Genomic DNA, 22,234 nt, shown 5'->3' with positions numbered 1-22,234 from the left:
TGTCAGATACAGAAAGAGCTTAATTGAAATATTTTAACTTTAAGAAAGAGGACATATTATAAGAATATATTGCTAAGAATTTAAGAAGATAATAAACTCTATCACAGTTAATGGATATTTGACCTACTTTTACAGTAATTCCCAATTCTCTCAATATTCTCCCAATTAAAGAAGGAAGAATGGCAAAAATATTTTCAATACATCTTTATTTACAAAAATTTATGATTATCCATCATTATAATCAAAAGTCTTATTGAGAAAACACAAAAAGATATTTTAACATTAGATATATAAAAACACTTTAAAATGACAAGGTTACTTCAACAGAAAGAGAAATTATAATTAAGGACTGTAGATAATTCAAGTTTATGATACAGGATAATCAATGTCAGTTTGTTGACAAAGGAAGCTAAAGTCTTGGGGGAAATATTTAATGTGTATTTGGTAAGGTGTGTTTGTTGTTGTTGTTGTTGATTGAGGACAGTCTTTAAATGTTTCAGTCTTTTAACATTAATCAAGCGTCAATTAAGTATTATAACATCTGGTGTTGATGGCAATTGTTTTTCTGATGGTTTTACATACCTCTCTTGGTTCTCTTGCAGCTCACTACATGCTGACGTGCTAGCCTGTATACCACAAAGCCCTGCAAAACAGCAGACAATAGAAAACATGGAGCAATCTTTAATGGACCTCATATGAGATCAAGACTGGAATTGAAAAATAGCCCTTCTCTACCTGATACTGCTGGTATTTCTTCATAGTGTGTACTTGACCTTTCACTCCTGCACTGTCCACTGTCTTTATGATTGCTCAACAAATCAGTAGTCAAATGATGTCACTGCTACTGGTTGACGAGTTTTGCTGTGAAATAAATAAAAGAATATGAAATATTAAACACCACATCAAGTATATTATTTCAATTGAAAAATAGCAAAGAGTTAAAGGGTTTCAGAAGAATATTTAGAAAAAAAAACCCCACCAGATAACATTAATGGGTGGATATGATCTTTGATTTTGTTTTTGTTTTTTTTTCCTAACATTTAAGTCAGAGGAAGAATGGCAACATCCGTGACCCGGTCTCTGGGCCCCAAGATTGTTGGGAGGAAGGTCTGTGACAGCATTTGTGTCATGTCTCTTCATAGTGGAGACCCAGCAATTATCCAGCAGAGTAAACTCGGCTAAAGTTTCTCAAAAGTCATGTTCAACTGGGTAATGAACTAGATCTACCATCCAGGAACTGTCTATATAACAAACTCATAAACACTTCCTATCTCCTACATTTCACTCAGAAGCTTCTAAGATAGAAACTGCTTGATTCAATGGAGAACCATCTGGTATATCAGGATACAAGACTAATTAGGAAACAATAACAATAATCTAATTAATATTCTCAATAAAATCTGTCAGTAATTGCAGTGTATCGAGTTAAAAATAAAATAGTTTCACTGCAGCTTTGCAGAACATTCAAAGAGTCTGGGCAAACGTAATTTGCATGTGAGAAAATGTCAAAGATGGTTATAAGAAATCTATTGGCATCATACAGAAATTGGTAATGCCATATAAACTAATGGTGATCTATTGGCTCAAAATCTTCACTGTTCTCTTTCTAACATCGTTCTGAATTTCAATAATTGAACAAGTTTTCTCAGGCAGGAGACCAGATACAATGTGATGTAGAAATAATAAGCTAAGAGAGTTTGTAAATAATTCTTACAGCTAAAACTATTTAGTCCTTCATTTGAAACGTAGTGCCAGGCACAACGTTATTTTTGGTTTACTGCCAAACTGATAATATTCTACAGTGATGATAGAGATATCTCATAACCTTGACTACAGTGAGCTTCAAGATTATAATATCAAAATCACAATCCTCTCCTTGATGACCTCTCTCTCTCTCTCTCTCTCTCTCTCTCTATCTATCTATCTATCTAGCTAGCTAGCTAGCTACGTAAATAATAGTAATGCACCTCTGTACATTGTGTATGTGAAATACAGTGGTGTATACAACTCAATACGTTGTGTAACATGGCACACAGTCGAGTACGTGGTGCCACAAAGAATCAAAATACTGCAATCATTGAAGACACTGTTTCATATAAAATTTCATCATCTATAGCTATATACAGAAATGTTTCACTTATTATATATGCTGTTCTCTCTTATTTTCATCATTGCAATAATGCTGAGGTATTCTTCACATTGTAAAAATATGCTGACATAAAATCATTTCAACATTTATACAGATTGCAGGGGAAAAAAACACATTATTATAAGATAAATATCATCAATCTAAATATTATTTCTACAATCAAGCTGGACACCTTTCATTTAAGTTATTTCATTCAAGCAATGTGTTGCAAAGCTAAAATGAACATGTTAAAGCTACTAAGAGTAGAGAAAAAAACAAAAAAGTGGGGTACATCAACAAACTTACCTTCAAGTTTATTGGTAAACTTCTGTTCATTGTAGACATCTTCCAGTCTTCAGGATAATAATGGCTTCTCGAATGACCATATCTGTCTGATGTCTCTCCTCGATTACCTGACATCACAGATACACTGTTGTTACCTTGATAGATCAACTGTCTCATCTCATTGCGACATTGGTATGCCTGTTTCTCTTCTGCTGTTCTTTCAGAGGAGCTATTTCTCACATTGTTACATCTCACAATACACAGTGTTATAGAAACCACAATAGCTATAGATACTATCACAGCTGCTACTACAATGATAATCAACAATGTGGCATCTATTGTGTTATCACTTGGTAGGTGCACAGCTGTGAACATTGGTGACGTCTTGTTACTAACAGTCAGTGTCAAAGACACACTAGTTGTTGCTGACAGAACTGGAGTACCACTGTCTTTCACAACAAACTCAAGCTCATATGATCCGGCATCATTTTGGTAAACTGTGCGAGAGTAAGATAACACACCAGTGAACGAGTCCAGTTTAAATAACTGTCTCTCGTTACCTGAAACGATTTCATACTTGAGAAACGCATTCCTGTGACTGTCTATATCAGACGCTTTCAGAACTGTGATGTCGTTCTTACTTTGAGGATGATAGTGGACATTAAGAGTGAAATGGTCAACACTAGGAAATGTAAAATATGGAGCATTATCATTTCTATCCAATACTTCCACTTCAACATTCACTGTGTTATTCAGAGATGGTGTTCCATTGTCTTTCACAAAAACCTCAAACTCATAGAAATCTCTGTGTTCTCTGTCTAAAGACTGGTTTGTTGAAATAAAGCCAGAGTTGATAATCTGGAATGGCAGACGATATTGCTGTTTATTTCTCAGAGAATAAGACAATTCACCTCCCTTACCAATATCTGGGTCTGTAGCATTGATAAAGCCAATAGGGAAATTAGCTTTGTCATTCTCGTAGGTAAGGAACTTGAATGTGTCTTTCGTAAAGTGTGGTTCTACATCATTCACATCTAACACTTGGATTGACAGATCTTTATCAGTTTTCAGAGCAGGTAATCCTTTATCTTCACACGACACAGTAAAGTGATAATGTTCCTGTGTCTCTCTGTCCACTGCTTTCTTTAGAACTATTTTATATTCCTTTGATCCCATTGACTGTAGTTTGAATGTGTCGTCTTTGATATGACAGTTCACCTGTCCATTGTGTCCAACATCGTTGTCAGTGACCATCACATAAGCAATGAAACTACCAACTTTGATATCTTCCAGAATGTTGGCTGTGTTGTGATTCTGTGTAGAAATAAAGTTCACATCAATATTTGGAGGATTGTTCTGCTGGTTGATGACATTTACCATAACAGTGGCAATGGAACTGAGAGGAGGGTCGCCACCATCTCTGGCTTCTATGAATATTTTCGATGTATCCAATTTACCTAAATTTAAATTTGTAGACAATAAAATTTCTCCATTTTTTGTATTTAATGTAAAATATTTACTCGATGTTTCAGACGTGATAGGACTAAAATAGTAAGATATTTCACCATTGTTGCCAATATCAAAGTCATAAGCAGATAATGTAACAATTGCCTTATGTTTTGGATGTGTGTCATTTATACTAATTCTGTAAATTCTCTGAGAAAAAACAGGTGAATTATCATTAACATCTGAGATATTTATTTGAACATTTAGAATTGTTTGTTTTGGAGGATTCCCGCCATCTTCAGCAATAACTTCAATATTGTAAACATCTTTAATTTCTCTGTCTACTTTACCTTCCAAGACGATATCTAGGTGAGAAGTTCCATCCGCTCTTTTAAAATCTTGTAAAGTAAAAGGATAATTTCGTTTTTTCTTTAATTTGTACATAATTAATCGATTTTGACTCCCAACATCCTTGTCTGTGGCATCTGGGATTGATTTTCTCCTGTCTTGGCCATCCATTTCAGAAAACTGTAAGATGATATGATCTACAGGGAATTTAGGCCAGTGGTCATTGATGTCTTCGATAATGATTTTGATTTTTAGAATTTTTATAAACTGTTTTCCTTTGTGAGCTGCAACATTGATTGTTTGAATGCACTGTTTTTCAAGAATACAGAGAGCCTCAGCATCCAATGGATGAACAGTGAACATTTTCCCTGGTTTAGTGATATTAAATAGATGTCTTCCATTCTGCTGTAGCTGGATGAATGTAAGTAAGTGTCTTTCATGGTGTTTTAAACTGTCCCATAGACCAGAATCTTCTGCAATATCTCCAATGTAAGAATTAGCAGTATTTTCTTCCTCCACCATATAGATAAGTTCATTGTAACAACAGTGGAAGAAAGCCAGGAGGATACATAAATATGTTAACATTTTTAGTCAAGTTAGTGTAAGGTGCAGCATTTTATAGCAGTCATTGTTTTCATCTGAAAAAGATAAATGAAATAGTGAAAACAAAATTAAGACACCATGTTTTTAAATTGATTGAAGAATAACATTTTATAGCTCCAAAATAACAGTATTAGACTTATAGAGTAGAATGTAAGTTCTATATTTGTTCATGTATTACTAAACTAAGAATTAGATTCAATATTGAAAGAAAAATAATAGCCATAATGCATTAATTCACAAGTCAACAATTTAACTGAAGTTGTAAAAGATTATGTCCAAAGGTATTTTATTGTCATTTTACTGTACATTTCTCTGTCAGCAGGAGTTGGATAGGCTTCTCACTGCCATCTCATCTGCGAAGTCCCAAATCCTGAAACCTGATTTTGCTCACGGCCTATTTTACATATCCATCAAATCAAACTCAACTCATTTTTTTTGTTCCATATAATAAAATTGTTTCCAGTGTTTCTCAAAAATATAGTTTGTCTCTGACAACATCTTAACAATTGGTAAGGAAGAGAACCACATACTGGGGTCGATAAATTAAGTACCAGTTGTGTACAGGAGTCAATCTAATCAACTGGCCCCCTTCCCGCAAAATGTTGGGCCTTCTGCCTAGAGTAGAAAAGGATATAAATTCCATAAAGATGCTCCAAATTGATTGTATTTTATTTTTTGAAATTCTGTTATTCTTCAAATATACTTCTAATATCAATTTCTTATATTGTTACAAGACTCCGTATATGTAAAGGAGGAGGTACTGCCAATTGAACTGGGTTTAAGTAAATACCTTGTATTTATTCTATTGCTTCAGGAGGAATGAAAGGCAAAGTTGTTTCTGGAGTAAATTGGAAACAGAATATAGAGATGAAAATAAATATGGACACGCAAGAAAATATTTATGAAAATATAAACTTACATTGATTGTGTGTAAAATCCTTTGTTGTATAAACTGTGACTTGATCCCAGTGTGTTCTGTTGTTAATGGTTGTCTGTGTCACTGCTGCTATGGTGTGACAATGGCTTCATGTTGATGGAATAGTGTTGGTGGTGAGTCAGTGGGGAACCAGCAGTTCCTCTCAGTTTTCCTTTGTGGATGTGTGATGGCTTGAGAGTGTGTGAGAGTAAACGTGTATAAGTGTGTGTGTTGTGTGAGAGAGACTCGAGTGATGCTTACTCCAGCCTCACTCAGAATAAATGCTCTGTTTCCCTAAACATAGAGCAAAAGATAAGGGGAACATACAATATCTGTTCCATTAAGAGTCAGTTGTAAAAGGTCCATATAACACCAACATGATATAGAGAAGATAACTTTGATCATATCCACTTGTGTAAAGAGAGAACAAAAGTATTTAGTATTTAGAAGAGGTTATTGTAAGTCAGTGTAACTAATGTTAGTAAAACATCCCTAACTGATAATGTAATCAGAAGTTCTATGCAATCTAAATATGAATTATTTCCTGTAAGTGATAGGAATATTGAGAGAAGTATTCTAATTTGCCTTCCAAATATTAATTCAAATGTATATGATTTGCCTAAAATTCTCAAAACTATGAATGAAATATTTATGATCCATTCATTTTGTTAAAATTAAAAATAAAATAATTGAATGAAATTAACCAAAAATATATTTTTAAAAATTTGTTTTCTTAAAAATCAAATCATTAATACATTATCATTAATTAATACTTTCTCACTTAACTAATTTAAATAAACTGAATATGCTTTAGAACAATATTTTCAATGATGGCAATTTGTTTTACTGTTGCCAGGTTACCAATTCAAATGTCACTGATTTATAACATCTGGTGGTGAAGGCAACTGTCTCTCAGGGTTTTTTACATATCTCTCTTGGTATAGTTGTCCTTCATTACTGGCTGACATATCTGATCGGATAGTGTAATGTCCTGAAACAAGAAATATATCAACACCATTGGTCATTACACCAAACATTTTAATTGATGTTTCATTATTTTAATCCACTCTATGATATTTTATTTAATTTAGATGAGTTTTTATGCGTTCTAAGAGGCATTGACACAAATGAAAAGGAAATAATGATATTAATAAATGTATATTTATATTTCTAAATATAACTTAAAAAACCTAATTTTCTCCTTCGAATTTACACACAACTATCATATATATTACACTGAACTCTCAAACAGATTAAACGCATCAAATATATAAAGTACTGCCTTCATAACGATTTGAACAGACAAAATACATGAGACTAGAAACTATATTTCTTCAAAATTTTCAAAAACTCTTTAGTAATACCACTTATATGAAAAGAAGAAATTACAAAGTCTCTTACCTGACATTGCTGGTATTTCTTCATACTGTCTACTTGACCGCTCACTCCAGCACTGTCCACTACTCTTACGACTGGTCAATGTGTCAGTGGGATAATTAGAAGATGGTCTGTTATCTCCGTAAGATGTCACCTCAATGGGTTGACTGTATTTCTAATGAGTAATGAAAGGCATTTATCAGTGAGTATGGTATAATACAAACATAGGCCATAAACACAGCCCCTACTTCCAGACCACACCATTAAATAAAAAAAACATTGTGTTAATAAAATTGATAATATTAGTAATATTATATTAATTTTAACAGCTAATTCTATGGTCAACCCTACTAAATTCACTGTAGAAATCAATACAAGAGAGTGTTCTCTAAAATTATTTGTTGCAGTGGATTTATTCCATGTCTGCAGAATGAATGGAAATGACCACAGTTTAGTCCAATCAACAGAATTCTTGTTCTTCCTTATTTCAATCCTTAATAAGTTCAACTGAGTGATTCATGTTTAGCAATCCATATAATAATTTGTTTATAATCATTTGTATTCATTAAATACAAAATAATTATTTCTGAGAAAAGATTCTAAACCCTGCTAAGCCCTTCCCCCTTGAATTTCCAATTTTGTTATTTTGCTTCTCTTCAGCTTTATTTAAGACTAGAAAACCGACAACAGAGAGAAGCACAGCTCCTGCAGCTCTAATCACAGTAAAATAAGTAATTTCCTCTAACAACTAATTAATAGATTGCTTGTATGACTAATCTTCTCCGTCCATTGACTCTGCATCATACATCTTTGGCTGATTCAGCCAACACCCACCTCCCCCACCATTTCTATTACGGTGATAGTTATTTCCCTTCCACCATTACTTCCAGATACCAATGCAAACAGGAAATTGAATTTCCCCACCAATGTTGCCAGTGTTATGACCTTTCTAAGCTAAAAGACCCCAGAATTTCTGCTTCCCCCCCCCCTCCAATTCTTACTTCCTCACTTCTTTCTTCTCTCTCCTTCATCCTTCCTCCCCACCCCTCTTTCCTATCTTTTACTTTTTCTTCTTTTCCTCTTTCCTTCCTTCCTTTCTTCCTCTTTTTCCAACCCTCCCTACCCCTTGCTGCCCTCCTTTGCTCCCTCGATTTCTACCCTGACCCCACCCTTCCCTCACAATCACTTTCAGGAGGTAAAACCACATAAACAGAGTTTAGATAAAACACTGCTCCATGTGCTCAGAGACAGCACACACACATGCACATGCACATGCACATACACGCACACACACACACACACACACACACACACACACACACACACACACACACACAAACATACAAATCATAATAGAAATTTACCTTTGTAGACTTTTGAAGACTTCTGTTCATTGTCGATGTCTTCCAGTCTTCTGGATAGTAATGGCTCCTCGAATGACCATATCTGTCTGACGTCTCTCCTCGATTACCTGACATCACAGGTACACTGTTGTTACCTTGATAGATCAACTGTCTCATCTCATTGCGACATTGGTATGCCTGTTTCTCTTCTGCTGTTCTTTCAGATGAGCTATTTCTCACATTGTTACATCTCACAATACACAGTGTTATAGAAACCACAATAGCTATAGATACTATCACAGCTGCTACTACAATGATAATCAACAATGTGGCATCTATGGTGTTATCACTTGGTAGGTGCACAGCTGTGAACATTGGTGACGTCTTGTTACTAACAGTCAGTGTCAAAGACACACTAGTTGTTGCTGACAGAACTGGAGTACCACTGTCTTTCACAACAAACTCAAGCTCATAGGATCCGGCATCGTTTTGGTAAACTGTGCGAGAGTAAGATAACACACCAGTGAACGAGTCCAGTTTAAATAACTGTCTCTCGTTACCTGAAACGATTTCATACCTGAGAAAAGCATTCATGTGACTGTCTATATCAGATGCTTTCAGAACTGTGATGTCGTTCTTACTTTGCGGATGATAGTGGACATTAAGAGTGAAATGGTCAACACTAGGAAATGTAAAATATGGAGCATTATCATTTCTATCCAATACTTCCACTTCAACATTCACTGTGTTATTCAGAGATGGTGTTCCATTGTCTTTCACAAAAACCTCAAACTCATAGAAATCTCTGTGTTCTCTGTCTAAAGACTGGTTTGTTGAAATAAAGCCAGAGTTGATAATCTGGAATGGCAGACGATATTGCTGTTTATTTCTCAGAGAATAAGACAATTCACCTCCCTTACCAATATCTGGGTCTGTAGCATTGATAAAGCCAATAGGGAAATTAGCTTTGTCATTCTCATAGGTAAGGAACTTGAATGTGTCTTTCGTAAAGTGTGGTTCTACATCATTCACATCTAACACTTGGATTGACAGATCTTTATCAGTTTTCAGAGCAGGTAATCCTTTATCTTCACACGACACAGTAAAGTGATAATGTTCCTGTGTCTCTCTGTCTACTGCTTTCTTTAGAACTATTTTATATTCCTTTGATCCCATTGACTGTAGTTTGAATGTGTCATCTTTGATATGACAGTTCACCTCTCCATTGTGTCCAACATCATTGTCAGTGACCATCACATAAGCAATGAAACTACCAACTTTGATATCTTCCAGAATGGTGGCGGTGTTGTGATTCTGTGTAGAAATAAAGTTCACATCAATATTTGGGGGTTTGTTGTGTTCATTGATGACATTTACATGGACAGCAGCTATTGAACTCAGTGGTGGATTACCTCCATCCCTGGCTTCTATATAAAGTGTATACATAATCTTCTCTTCATCAATATCAATTTCATCAATTAGAAAGATATCTCCAGTTGTTTTATTCAAGCCAAAGTATGTTTTGTCAATATCAGAAGTCATTGGACTAAAATAATAAGAAATCATCCCATTTTTGCCACTATCCTTATCATTTGCAGAAGGAGTTAATATTGGTTTGAATATTTGATAAGTATTCTGAATAGAAATATTGTAGATGTCATTAGAGAAAAGAGGTAAATTATCATTCTCATCTTCTACAATTATTGTTATCTCTAAGACACATTGTTTGGGTGGAGATCCCCCATCTGTAGCTGATACCTGAATATGATAGATATCTTTTTGCTCTCTATCTAATTTTTCATTCAAAACAATTTCTAATCTGGATATTCCATCCACTCTTTTAGAAACAGACAGCACAAACTTCACAGAATTATTTCTCAATTTATAATTAATCAGTCTGTTTTGATATCCAACATCTTTATCAACAGCATTAGGTATGGCCTTCTTCATACCTTTACCATCTCCTTCCCTAAAATGTAGTGTGATTTCTTCCTCAGGAAACTCAGGCTGGTGGTCATTGGTGTCTTCTATTACAACTTTAATCTTTAATATCTTCGTAAATGTTTTATGTTTGTGTATAGCAATTTTCACAGTTTTGTAACATTCAGTATTATATCGACACAAAACTTCAGCATCCAAAGTTTGAGCTGTGTACAATTTTCCTTCTTTTGTTACATTAAATAGTTGAGTTCCTTTCTGTTTAAGTTGATTAAATGTGAAGAGACTGGCATCATCAGTTAAAAGAGTTTTGGTGACAAGAGTTTCAGTAGCAATGTCGCCTATGAAATAGTAAGGAACATTTTCCTCTTTTACATGAAAGGTAATGTCTTTGCACAGACTACAATGCATACAAGAGAGAAGTATGCAAATTGCTACAAACATATTTGCCATTTGGATGAAGAAGGACTTCTATAGCAAAAAAAAAAAGGTAAACCACACCTGAAATGAAAATATAAAATCTAATTAAAAATATATTTTCACAATTTTATTACAATTCCTCATGAAAAAGTTAAGAAACATTAAACTTCCACTTCAAAAGATTAACCACACAAAGCAATAGAATTTCAAAAAATATTCAATAAAAATCATGTTGTTCATTCTATTCTAAAGTAACACCTACAACCAACAGTAATCATTAATACACGGAGTGTTCAGTTCACTCTACAAGTCACAGTTCCATTCATAAAAAGTGAAATAAAATAAGATTTCCTTACACAACATTGTTCATGTACATGACAAAAGCAAAGTATGCGATGTATATTCTTCATAATTACTTATTCTGTTATTTTACTTGCAGAGGCAACTGGCAATAAATGATGTGATTTGAGGAAGAAGTAAATGCTATTTCTATCAGGTTTAGCTGCTTCTCAAATTTGTGGTTTTGGATTCAGTTCCATGGCATGGTACCTTAGATAAGTGTCTGCTACTACAACCCCAGGCTGACCAAAGCCTTCTGAGTGGCTTTAGTACATGGAAACTGAAAGAAGCCTGTCTTATATATGTGTGTGTTTTATGTGTATTCATGTCTAGATATCACACGGTGGTTCTAAACAAGGGTCACCATTATATAAACTGAGTTACTCATTTCCACTCTTCCATGAAGCATGACTGGTCAATGGGAAATGTTACTTTGCCAAGAAACAGGTGAGGGTTGGCAACAAATAGAGCATCCAGCTACAGAAAATCTGCCACAACAAATTCCAGCTGACCAAAACTAAAAATACCATCAATCAACTAAAATGCAAAATACACATATTTAAATAACACTAATTATAGATAAGTTCTTTAAAGCTAATCACCTAAACAATGTAATTAAGAGATGGATTCCTACAAGAATGTTAACCTTCTAATAAGCCAGTGTATGTAGTTCAAAGCATAATCATATAATGTGATTTCTTAACAAATAAACAATCAGTCCTATATAACATGTTTGAAATATAGGGAATATCTACACAAAAATATCTAATAAAACAACTCACCAATTTTGTTACATAACAGTGTTATATTCTGAGGCTGAGAAAGTCTAGTTTCAAATTTCAATTTGTTTTTGTTTTTCTGATCAGTTTGAAGAAGATGAACCTGTAGGGTTAGAAAATGATGAATGGTATTTAATAAGGTTTATATAAACCAGAGCAGAGAAAAGGAATTCTGATTCAGAAATACAATAATACATGAATTATGGACCAGGTGTTATTTAGTGTCCCACATTACCAAAGGCAACAAATTGATAGAATTATTACAGCTTCAGACAGAATGCTCTGTGGCATTTGTTTTGACTCTTTGCACCCAAGTTCAAATCCTGCTGAGGCCAAGTATACCTTTCATCTTTACAGGTTTCATAAATAAGGTACCAATCTATTGCAGGGAACTGGACAAGCTTTTTTAAGGGTCGGATGAGATGAGTTGTGGTATTTACTCCATTTCTTTGCATTTTAAGTTTAAATTCTGCCTAGGTACCAAAAGTCACCTGCAATAACCTGCAGGCCTAGTATGACAAATAAAGCAAACCGTGAAGGCAATGCTAGCACCAAATAGATGCTGTTGGGTGAAATCAAGAGAAGGGTTTCTCTGATGGAGAAACTTATACACTGGTAACAATTATCAAATATCTATAATTTATCTTCTTTGGGTAAAGAAACTATCTGACAAAACAGTAAATATTTCTCACACACATACCCTCTTTAATCATGCTTTGTTGACTAATTACTATAATACATTGTAATAATTATATATATAAAAATAAGAAATGTCTACGATACCTATTTGCAGACAAAATGCCGCTATTCATTTTGCCCAGTGTGCTAACAATTCTGCCAACTCACAGCCTCGATAGTGATATTAAAATTTTAAAATAAAATAATCTTAGTATTTTATTTTGTCTTAGTTTTTGAGAGTGAACACCAAAACAACAGATGGAATTTTTAAAGACCATCATTAAAATAGTTGTGATGAACAAAATGGAGTATGGTCCCAATGAAGTGACATCTGATGGTATGGTCATTTCAATTTACTTGCATCGCTAACAACATTAGAACAACCTACCAAATCCCTTTTTTTTTCTTCAATAAAGACAATAGAAATAATCACCTATTGATGGATACCCCTAATTATGTAACTTCAGACATTTGACCTCCACTATTGAGTAAAATAAAAGCAAATATATACTAAAATATATAAAAATCTTAATAATGGAACAACATCTCTGCTAATTAATAGTTTCAATTTATAAAGAAATAACCAAAACTAAATTCTTTAATTTCAAATCAAATTTCACCACAGGTGACTCTACCTAATTACAAGTATGAAGAGACAATACTAGAAACATACGGATGTTGATTCAGTCAAATATAAGTAAAATACTAACCAGCAAAAGTAAACTGTTGTCATAAATTAAAAAAAACTAAAACACTTATTCAAATCAAGGTTAAATTATTTTGATTAATAAGTATTACTAATTGAAACATGGATAAAATATCAGATATTGTTATATTTAAGAAAATTAAATCTTCATAGAAGACAGCAGTTTAGAAGACTAAATTACAAAGCAGTAATACACTTCCTTTATGTACTGTTTCCTTCCATGCCAAGGCTAAACTCTTTAACAAATAAGTGTCTCACGAGGATACAACAGAACAAATGTATGTATTGAAAATAACTGAAGTATTTGAATCTCAGTTAATAAAAGTATATTACAAACTGAGGACTGGGAAATAAAAGCTAAAAAGAAAAGGTCATTTGTAAAGAGATAAAAATATGGATATATTAGGATAAGTAATAAGGATTTGGTGGCCAGTTGAAATGTATCAACATTAAGAACTATAGAGAAGCACACTAATATTTGGAATAAAAAAAAGTAAAAGATAAAGGAAATTCTAAATATAATTAGAAGATTTTCCTTCATGAGAATCTGAATTAGAAATTTGTTAGTTTTGTAATAAAGAAAATATATAAATTTCGTTGTGTAAATTATACAAGAATATAATATTAATGACAGACTTACATTTATTGTGTAAAATCCTTTGTTGTATAAATTGTGACTTGGTCCCAATGTTCTGTTGTTAATGGTTGTCTGTGTCACTGCTGCTATGGTGTGACAATGGCTTCATGTTGATGGAATAGTGTTGGTGGTGAGTCAGTGGGGAACCAGCAGTTCCTCTCAGTCTTCCTTTGTGGATGTGTGATGTTTAGTGTGTGTAAGTATATGAATGTGTGTGTGTGTGAGAGATGGGTGATGCTTATTCCAGTTTCACTCAGACTATTTCCCCTCACACAGAAGAAGAAAGAATACAGAATATCAGCCCCGTTAACAGTCAGCCATGTTAAGTCTATACAACACCAATATGTCTGATGTAGAGAGAGAGTGGCATATATATATATATATATATATATATATATATATATATATATATATATATATATATATATTTATTAAGTGTTTCATACAGATCTTATATTAGCAAAACATTATTGTTGTTAGTAAATACATTTACTAACTTATGATGTTAAACAGACAATTCTAGTTAGAATATGTCTGACTTAAATATAACACAAAATCTATAATGGAAAATACTGATAAATATGTTTATAAATGAGGATATTTTGTAATAATTTATATTTTATGACCTAATTTCTAAAAAATATCAGTTGTCATTATAAACACAGAAGGAATGTTTAAAAAAATTGTCTAAATGCTGTAAGACAAATGTCTTCTTAAGAAAGTCATTTCTTGTTTCTTAAATGCGAATATATAATTAATTTTTTATCATATTATTTTTTGATTGTCTATTTAAACATAAACATTCAAGACACTACTTATCAATGCCAAGCTTCCTTATTGCTATTTTAATATATACATATCAGCTGAATAAAGTAACAACATGGTCTGGTTTTCACATTTTTTATAATGGTATTTTAACATTAAAAAATATTTTGTAACGCTCATAAAGTTAAATTAGCGCTTTCATACACTATATATGAAAGTGCTAATTTAACTTCATGAGCGTTACAAAATATTTTTTTTAATATCAAAATACCATAATAAAAAACATGAAAACCAGACCATGTTTTAACTATATTCAGCTGATATATTATTCTATACACATTCACACAAATTCGAAATATATATATATATATATATATATATATATATATATATATTGGTGAGATGAAACATTGTCCAATCCAGCAGAAAATGATTCAGGTGATATTAAAATAAAACATCCATTACTCATTCTTAATTTATTCCGAAGACTTAAAGATCCACTACAAATTTATATAATGTGAAAGGTTAGGAGTTTGTGAGTAATAATTGTGACTGATCAGTTGTTTATAACATCAGGTGTAGCAGGGAGTTGTCTTTCTGGAGGCTTCACGTATCTGTCCTGGGGCAGTTTCTCAGTATTGGCTGCGGGGTCCTGTTGCATACCATAGACAGCTGAAACATATACAATGGTAATACATAGAGTCAGTTTTGTACATTATATTTATTTTTGTTATTCTCTTAGTTTATACTACCCTTACCTGACATTGCTGGTATTTCTTCATACTGTCTACTTGACCGCTCACTCCAGCACTGTCCACTACTCTTACGACTGGTCAGTGTGTCAGTGGGATAGTTAGAAGATGGTCTGTTGTCTCCGTAAGATGTCACCTCAATGGGTTGACTGTATTTCTGCTGTAAAATACAACAGCAACAAGATATAAATAATATAATTGATGATACTTTCTCTGGAGTTGTATGCATGCAGCCATCTTTGGTATAAAACAACTGCCTACTTTTTTCCCAATTATCAATCAGTTTGGCAAAATAACTGTAAAATAATTTCTTAGGCAGGCACAAGGTCCTTTTTATGGAAAGAATACAGTCAATGGAACTGCCCTCCATACATAACTGGTATAAAAGGCAAGCTCCAGCAGGATTTTGACTCAGCATACAACTAGACATAAATACTGTCAAACAATTAATCCATGGCTTGACCATTTCTTTTTGGGTGATCAAAAAAATAATGAACATCTTTGAAAACCACAGAGGTTTGTTAAACTCAGGTCCTAGTTCTAGTAACACTAAGTGAATGAAAGATGACTAAAGCATTGGTTAGCAATGAAGACTATTCTAAATAATATTCTCATATGTCATAGCACAAGGTTTGTAGAATAAGCAGAAAATTTTCCATGTAAAAAATGTGAAGCACACAAAAAAAAAAGATAGGTGATAAGGTGTAATAGCAATCTTCAATATCAAATATAAATAGTAATATCTTCTAGATTGGTGACCAAATTAATAAAAGAACAGAAGTGCTAAGGGTATAGAGAGGACTTTGGAACATATGGAACTTAAAATTAACAAATAGAGTAGGATATCACTTGAATACTGACTGATGACAGTAATGCTAAACTGATATAATTAGATCATTTGGGTGAAATCTGTACATGGTACCAGGCATAAATAATTTACTAAAATAGGGAGTATGAATTTTCCACATTGAAATAACCTAAGATGAAAACATCATGATAGATAAATTTCAGGCAAAACTCCAAATCAACACTAAACAGAATCAAAGGAAAGGTAATGATGAGAATGATAAACAATACAGGAGTGAATAATAATGACGATGACAAACTGAAATAAGAGGAGGAAGTAGAAAAATTTAGTGACAGATTATAAAATTAACCCTTTCGATACCATCCAACCTGACACCACACATGGCTGCATGAAATAAAATTACTGTTTTAAAGTGATCTAGATTAAAAACATTTTCCAACAAAATTTCATGTTCATTCATGTCCTGAACACCAGCCTAATTCAACAGTTATCTTAGTAAATTCTTTGTAATTGCCAAAATTATTTAAGACAATGGTGATGTGTTTGAAAAGTAACAACATAGTAAGAAAAGAGTGAAAAAAGCTTACCCTTGTTGACTTCTGAAGTGTCCGGTTCATTGTTGATGTCTTCCAGTCTTCAGGATAATAATGGCTCCTCGAATTACCATATCTGTCCGATGTCTCTCCTCGATTACCTGACATCACAGGTACACTGTTGTTACCTTGATAGATCAACTGTCTCATCTCATTGCGACATTGGTATGCCTGCTTCTCTTCTGCTGTTCTTTCAGATGAGCTATTTCTCACATTGTTACATCTCACAATACACAGTGTTATAGAAACCACAATAGCTATAGATACTATCACAGCTGCTACTACAATGATAATCAACAATGTGGCATCTATGGTGTTATCACTTGGTAGGTGCACAGCTGTGAACATTGGTGACGTCTTGTTACTAACAGTCAGTGTCAAAGACACACTAGTTGTTGCTGACAGAACTGGAGTACCACTGTCTTTCACAACAAACTCAAGCTCATATGATCCGGCATCATTTTGGTAAACTGTGCGAGAGTAAGATAACACACCAGTGAACGAGTCCAGTTTAAATAACTGTCTCTCGTTACCTGAAACGATTTCATACCTGAGAAAAGCATTCATGTGACTGTCTATATCAGATGCTTTCAGAACTGTGATGTCGTTCTTACTTTGAGGATGATAGTGGACATTAAGAGTGAAATGGTCAACACTAGGAAATGTAAAATATGGAGCATTATCATTTCTATCCAATACTTCCACTTCAACATTCACTGTGTTATTCAGAGATGGTGTTCCATTGTCTTTCACAAAAACCTCAAACTCATAGAAATCTCTGTGTTCTCTGTCTAAAGACTGGTTTGTTGAAATAAAGCCAGAGTTGATAATCTGGAATGGCAGACGATATTGCTGTTTATTTCTCAGAGAATAAGACAATTCACCTCCCTTACCAATATCTGGGTCTGTAGCATTGATAAAGCCAATAGGGAAATTAGCTTTGTCATTCTCATAGGTAAGGAACTTGAATGTGTCTTTCGTAAAGTGTGGTTCTACATCATTCACATCTAACACTTGGATTGACAGATCTTTATCAGTTTTCAGAGCAGGTAATCCTTTATCTTCACACGACACAGTAAAGTGATAATGTTCCTGTGTCTCTCTGTCCACTGCTTTCTTTAGAACTATTTTATATTCCTTTGATCCCATTGACTGTAGTTTGAATGTGTCGTCTTTGATATGACAGTTCACCTCTCCATTGTGTCCAACATCATTGTCAGTGACCATCACATAAGCAATGAAACTACCAACTTTGATATCTTCCAGAATGGTAGCTGTGTTGTGATTCTGTGTAGAAATAAAGTTCACATCAATATTTGGAGCATTGTTGTGTTGGTTGATAACATTTATCTGAATGATTGCTATGGAACTGAGAGGAGGGATTCCATTATCTTTAGCTTTGACATACAATTTAAATGATTCTTTCTTACCAAAATTTATAGGCTTTTCAAGAAATAACTTTCCAGTACTTTCATCTAAATGAAAGTATTCTTTTATTTTATCATCTGTTTTCTGACTGAAATAGAAAGATATTTTACCATTCCTGCCAATGTCTAAATCACTGGCAGATAATGTGACTACTGGAATATTCTTTTTATGTTTATGCTCAATGGAGACATTGTAGATACTTTGAGAAAATTCTGGTTTATTATCATTTTCATCTTCCACAGATATTTTCACATTTAAAATAGATTGTTTTGGTGGCGTTCCTCCATCTTTAGCAATGACCTTAATAGCGTAACTGCTTTTCTTTTCTCTGTCTAATTTATTTTCCAGAATTATTTCTAATGTTGATAACCCATCAGCTTCTTTGGAAACACTTAATGAAAAATAGTTGCCTCCACCATTTAATTCATAATTGATTAAGCTGTTTTGATAACCTTTATCTTTGTCAATGGCATTTGGAATGGTTTTCTTCATACCTTTACCATCTCCTTCTCTGAAATGTAGAGTAATTTCTTTCTCAGGAAACTCAGGTTGGTGGTCATTGATGTCTTCTATTATGACTTTAATCTTTAAGATCTTCATAAATGTCTTGGATTTGTGAACAGCAACTTTAACGATTTCAAAACATTCTTTCTCATAACTACACACAGACTCAGCATCCAATGTCTGAACAGTGTATAGTTTCCCTGTTTTCGTCACATTGAACAACTGTTCTCCCTTTTGTTGGAGTTGACTAAATGTAATTAAATCCTTGTTCTTTAAAAAGGAGCTGTCTGATTTCTGTAAGTCAGTAGCAATGTCCCCTACATAGGTGTAGGGACTATTCTCTTCTTTAACATGGAATGTGATATCTTCACTTAGAGAACAGTGGAAGAAAGTCAGTAAAACACACAGATACAGCAACATCTCTGCTTTTGATGGTATTAAATTGTTTGTATTAAATTGCTGATCTGAAACAGAAAAATGTTTTGAAAGTGAGAAGAAGCCTTATTTTAGAAATCATAATTATTTTTAAAAAATCATTATTTAAATAGAAATAAATGTTGATTCTCTATTCTAGCAACATGCAGTTTGCAGTAGGAAGACATTCTAGAGAGGACTAATATCTCAGTATTTGCAACACTAATTCTTATCCATGCTTTGCAGTAAACCCATTCAGTGCATGCTGGAGATCACCTTTTATGGAAGTAAGTAGTACCATGTAATTAGCAAATATCAGTTGACCAAATCTTACACTAACTGAACATGATGCCACTTCCACAATGGCCGTGTGTGAAAAGGAGAGGTGACAATACATGCCCCTGCTCAAGTTCAACGTCCACATCTTACATCTGATCCTACTGCACCTCTTGCAAAATCATAGCTTACTGTATCAAATTCTTGCCACCTCAATTTATGCATATCAAGTACGGCCACTTCTATGATAGCAGTACAGACCTATCTTCTATTTTGCTAACTAAACCTTTGGAATTTGCTAGCTTTAGTTTCAAACCTCATGATTCTAGGCTTTGCTTCCATGCAAAAAGTTTCTTCCCTAAACCTTTAACAGATTCAGCTACAAGAAAGAGGTCGTTGACATACATACAGTAGATGGCATGGGAAGGTGGTCTTAACAAACAAGAGGGTACTCAGAACCAAACCTTGACGGACTCTACTTGCATGCTTAATTCAGTTTTTTGCTCATGGCCAATTCCCAGCATGCTGACACCATCTCTGTACATAACTTATCTATACTGAGAGTTCTTGAAATATGGTCTCAGAAGATGGGGGGACGAATGAACTGATTAATGAAGAGAGAAACGTAAGAAGATAGATAATGACACAGAAAACAAAACAGAAAAAGGAGACGTGATTTGGGTAAGTTGGAGGATAAAAAGACATTTCTACAATTTCATGATTGAAAAGTGACAAATTTTGAGTTACTTCCCTTGAAATATAACAAACAATTTTAACATTTAATATCCTATCGGAAAGAAGTGGAAAATAACAACCTATTAGTATAGAAAAAGAATGACATTATAATGTATAAGAGAAACTCTGTTATGGCTTTTGCATTCTAGGTTAAAGGTAAAAATGGAAAATACTGTAACGTTACAGTCCATATTAAATACTAATAATCTCTCTACCATTGTGTGTGTGTGTGTGTGTGTGTGTGTGTGTGTGTGTATATATACATACCTATATACATATGTATATATGGATAAAGTTAATTACAAAGAAATACTTCATTACTTGATTCAACTGCATGTCTAGACAACATACAAATTGGCTGTTAGTGTTCAAAGGACATCTTTGATGACAATATGTTATTAAGAGATTTACCTCTGGTCATTAATATGGCACCACAACAAGATATGATGTAGGCAAAATGAAACAATTACACAGAGATATTTTTATAAATAAACTTAGTGTGAGATAATTAATAAATAAAACATACAGAGTAATTACATAACTTAATTTTAAATGAAATCTCTGTTATACATATAAAGAGCATTTAATTTACCAATTCTTATATGGCTACAACAATATGACAGACTTAGAGTAACATTTGAGTGGCTTGAATATATCTTATGAAGATATTAAATTACCTGAGAGTGGATAATTAATTTACAGTAATTATAACTGCTGCAACAAACAATCAATATTAACAGGTTTTAATGTTTTAAATCATAGAAATAAATATGTTAACAAATGCACTTATTTTCCCCTTCAAGATGGAATATTATTGTTAAGTAACCTTCCAAAACACAATATTCTATCAAATGAATTTAACAAGATACATTTTTATGAGAAAATGGTGGCCTCACTGCACACATAGACAGGGATAAGGATACACAGTCAAGTTGAAACACAGACAGACACTAATACGTGAAGGAGACAGAATTATTAATAATTTTCTTGCTATTCAGTAACAATATTAATTCAACAGAGAATTTCTTTATAGTATTAAATGTCGTTAAATGATCATTGTGCACAATAATTTATAATTACAAAGACTAAACAATATCTCGTTGAGTCACTGAATGGGAAAGCACAACATCAATAACTAATAAATAATATAAAATAATATGGAAATGTGATGATGAAGGACTTATGTTTGTGAAAATTATGAGAATACAAGTTTAAAAATGTATTCTTTAAATAAAATGTTTCTCTGAAGAAAATCTTTGAAAGCCATGATAGCAAGGAGCACATTAAATGAGAACTAACAAAGATTTAATATGGCCACCATTGGAATATTATATTTTGAATTTTGATATTAAGTGATAAGCAAAATTATTCTTTCACATGACTGGTTAAATAATATACAATAATAAACTTACCTTCATTGTGTAAAATCCTTTGTTATAAACTGTGACTTGGTCCCAATGTTCTGTTGTTAATGGTTGTCTGTGTCACTGCTGCTATGGTGTGACAATGGCTTCATGTTGATGGAATAGTGTTGGTGGTGAGTCAGTGGGGAACCAGCAGTTCCTCTCAGTCTTCCTTTGTGGATGTGTGATGTTTAATGTGAGTGTGTATGTGCATGTATGTATATTTGTGTATGAGAGAGAAAGGGAGAGAGAAGGATGGGTGATGCTTACTCCAGCCTCACTCAAACTAGATGTTGTGTTTCCCCTCCACAAAGAAAAAGGAGAGAAATATACATATACAGAGAGAGAAGACACCACTATCAGCTCCACTAACAGTCAGCCATGATAAGTCTATATAACACCAACATGTCTGATGTAGAGAGAGAGACTGACATAGAAATACTTAGAACAGAGAGGTTATATTAACAAAAATATGGCTGATGTTGGTAATGTGTGTGTAATTTAAAATGTAAATACAATATTGATAATAAGAGTTAGTGTGTGCATCTGACCTAATTCTAAACAAAGCAGGATTTGAAAATTTAAACATATATTGATATGTAAACTAAGTAAA

At 33.3% G+C, this 22,234-nt stretch overlaps 2 protein-coding genes across 3 annotated transcripts; both read right to left on the bottom strand.

The window, feature by feature from the left end:
- Positions 1-189: 189 nt before the first annotated feature.
- LOC106883413 (protocadherin beta-15) lies at positions 190-14,288 on the bottom strand. 2 transcript variants are annotated; one of them, XM_089362168.1, is made up of 6 exons: positions 13,947-14,288; positions 11,926-12,025; positions 8,468-10,885; positions 7,128-7,278; positions 5,730-6,717; positions 3,906-4,845 (listed from the first exon to the last, which is right to left on the bottom strand). In XM_089362168.1, exons 3-5 carry the CDS (start codon positions 10,835-10,837, stop codon positions 6,599-6,601), a joined length of 2,640 nt encoding a protein of 879 aa, XP_089218294.1. In that variant the 5' UTR covers positions 10,838-10,885; positions 11,926-12,025; positions 13,947-14,288; the 3' UTR covers positions 3,906-4,845; positions 5,730-6,598. The 2 variants fall into 2 exon arrangements, with proteins under 2 accessions (XP_089218296.1, XP_089218294.1); XM_089362170.1 differs by lacking the exons at positions 7,128-7,278; positions 8,468-10,885; positions 11,926-12,025; positions 13,947-14,288 and adding exons at positions 190-643; positions 736-861 and having other exon boundaries at positions 2,435-4,845.
- Positions 14,289-15,165: 877 nt separating this feature from the next.
- Positions 15,166-22,214, bottom strand: LOC128249407 (protocadherin beta-15-like). The gene is made up of 4 exons (XM_089362188.1): positions 21,631-22,214; positions 16,856-19,257; positions 15,467-15,620; positions 15,166-15,380 (listed from the first exon to the last, which is right to left on the bottom strand). Exons 2-4 carry the CDS (start codon positions 19,211-19,213, stop codon positions 15,265-15,267), a joined length of 2,628 nt encoding a protein of 875 aa, XP_089218314.1. The 5' UTR covers positions 19,214-19,257; positions 21,631-22,214; the 3' UTR covers positions 15,166-15,264.
- Between the last annotated feature and the right edge of the window lie 20 nt (positions 22,215-22,234).

The sequence above is a fragment of the Octopus bimaculoides genome, chromosome 14, assembly GCF_046866305.1.
Source record: "Octopus bimaculoides isolate indiv1 chromosome 14, ASM4686630v1, whole genome shotgun sequence".
Lineage (NCBI taxonomy): Eukaryota > Metazoa > Mollusca > Cephalopoda > Octopoda > Octopodidae > Octopus > Octopus bimaculoides.
The sequence above is the reverse complement of the archived record's forward strand: the minus strand, read 5'-3'. Positions and strand labels throughout refer to the sequence as shown.

Coding starts and splice junctions, on each gene's coding strand:
- LOC106883413 (XM_089362168.1), bottom strand. CDS start 10,837: ATGGCAAATATGTTTGTAGCAATTTGCATACTTCTCTCTTGTATGCAT. Junction 7,279..8,467: donor GTCTTCAAAAGTCTACAAAG/GTAAATTTCTAT, acceptor ATTACTCATTAG/AAATACAGTCAACCCATTGA. Junction 6,718..7,127: donor AGAAATACCAGCAATGTCAG/GTAAGAGACTTT, acceptor TTCTTGTTTCAG/GACATTACACTATCCGATCA.
- LOC128249407 (XM_089362188.1), bottom strand. CDS start 19,213: ATGTTGCTGTATCTGTGTGTTTTACTGACTTTCTTCCACTGTTCTCTA. Junction 15,621..16,855: donor CACTTCAGAAGTCAACAAGG/GTAAGCTTTTTT, acceptor TGTATTTTACAG/CAGAAATACAGTCAACCCAT. Junction 15,381..15,466: donor AGAAATACCAGCAATGTCAG/GTAAGGGTAGTA, acceptor TATATGTTTCAG/CTGTCTATGGTATGCAACAG.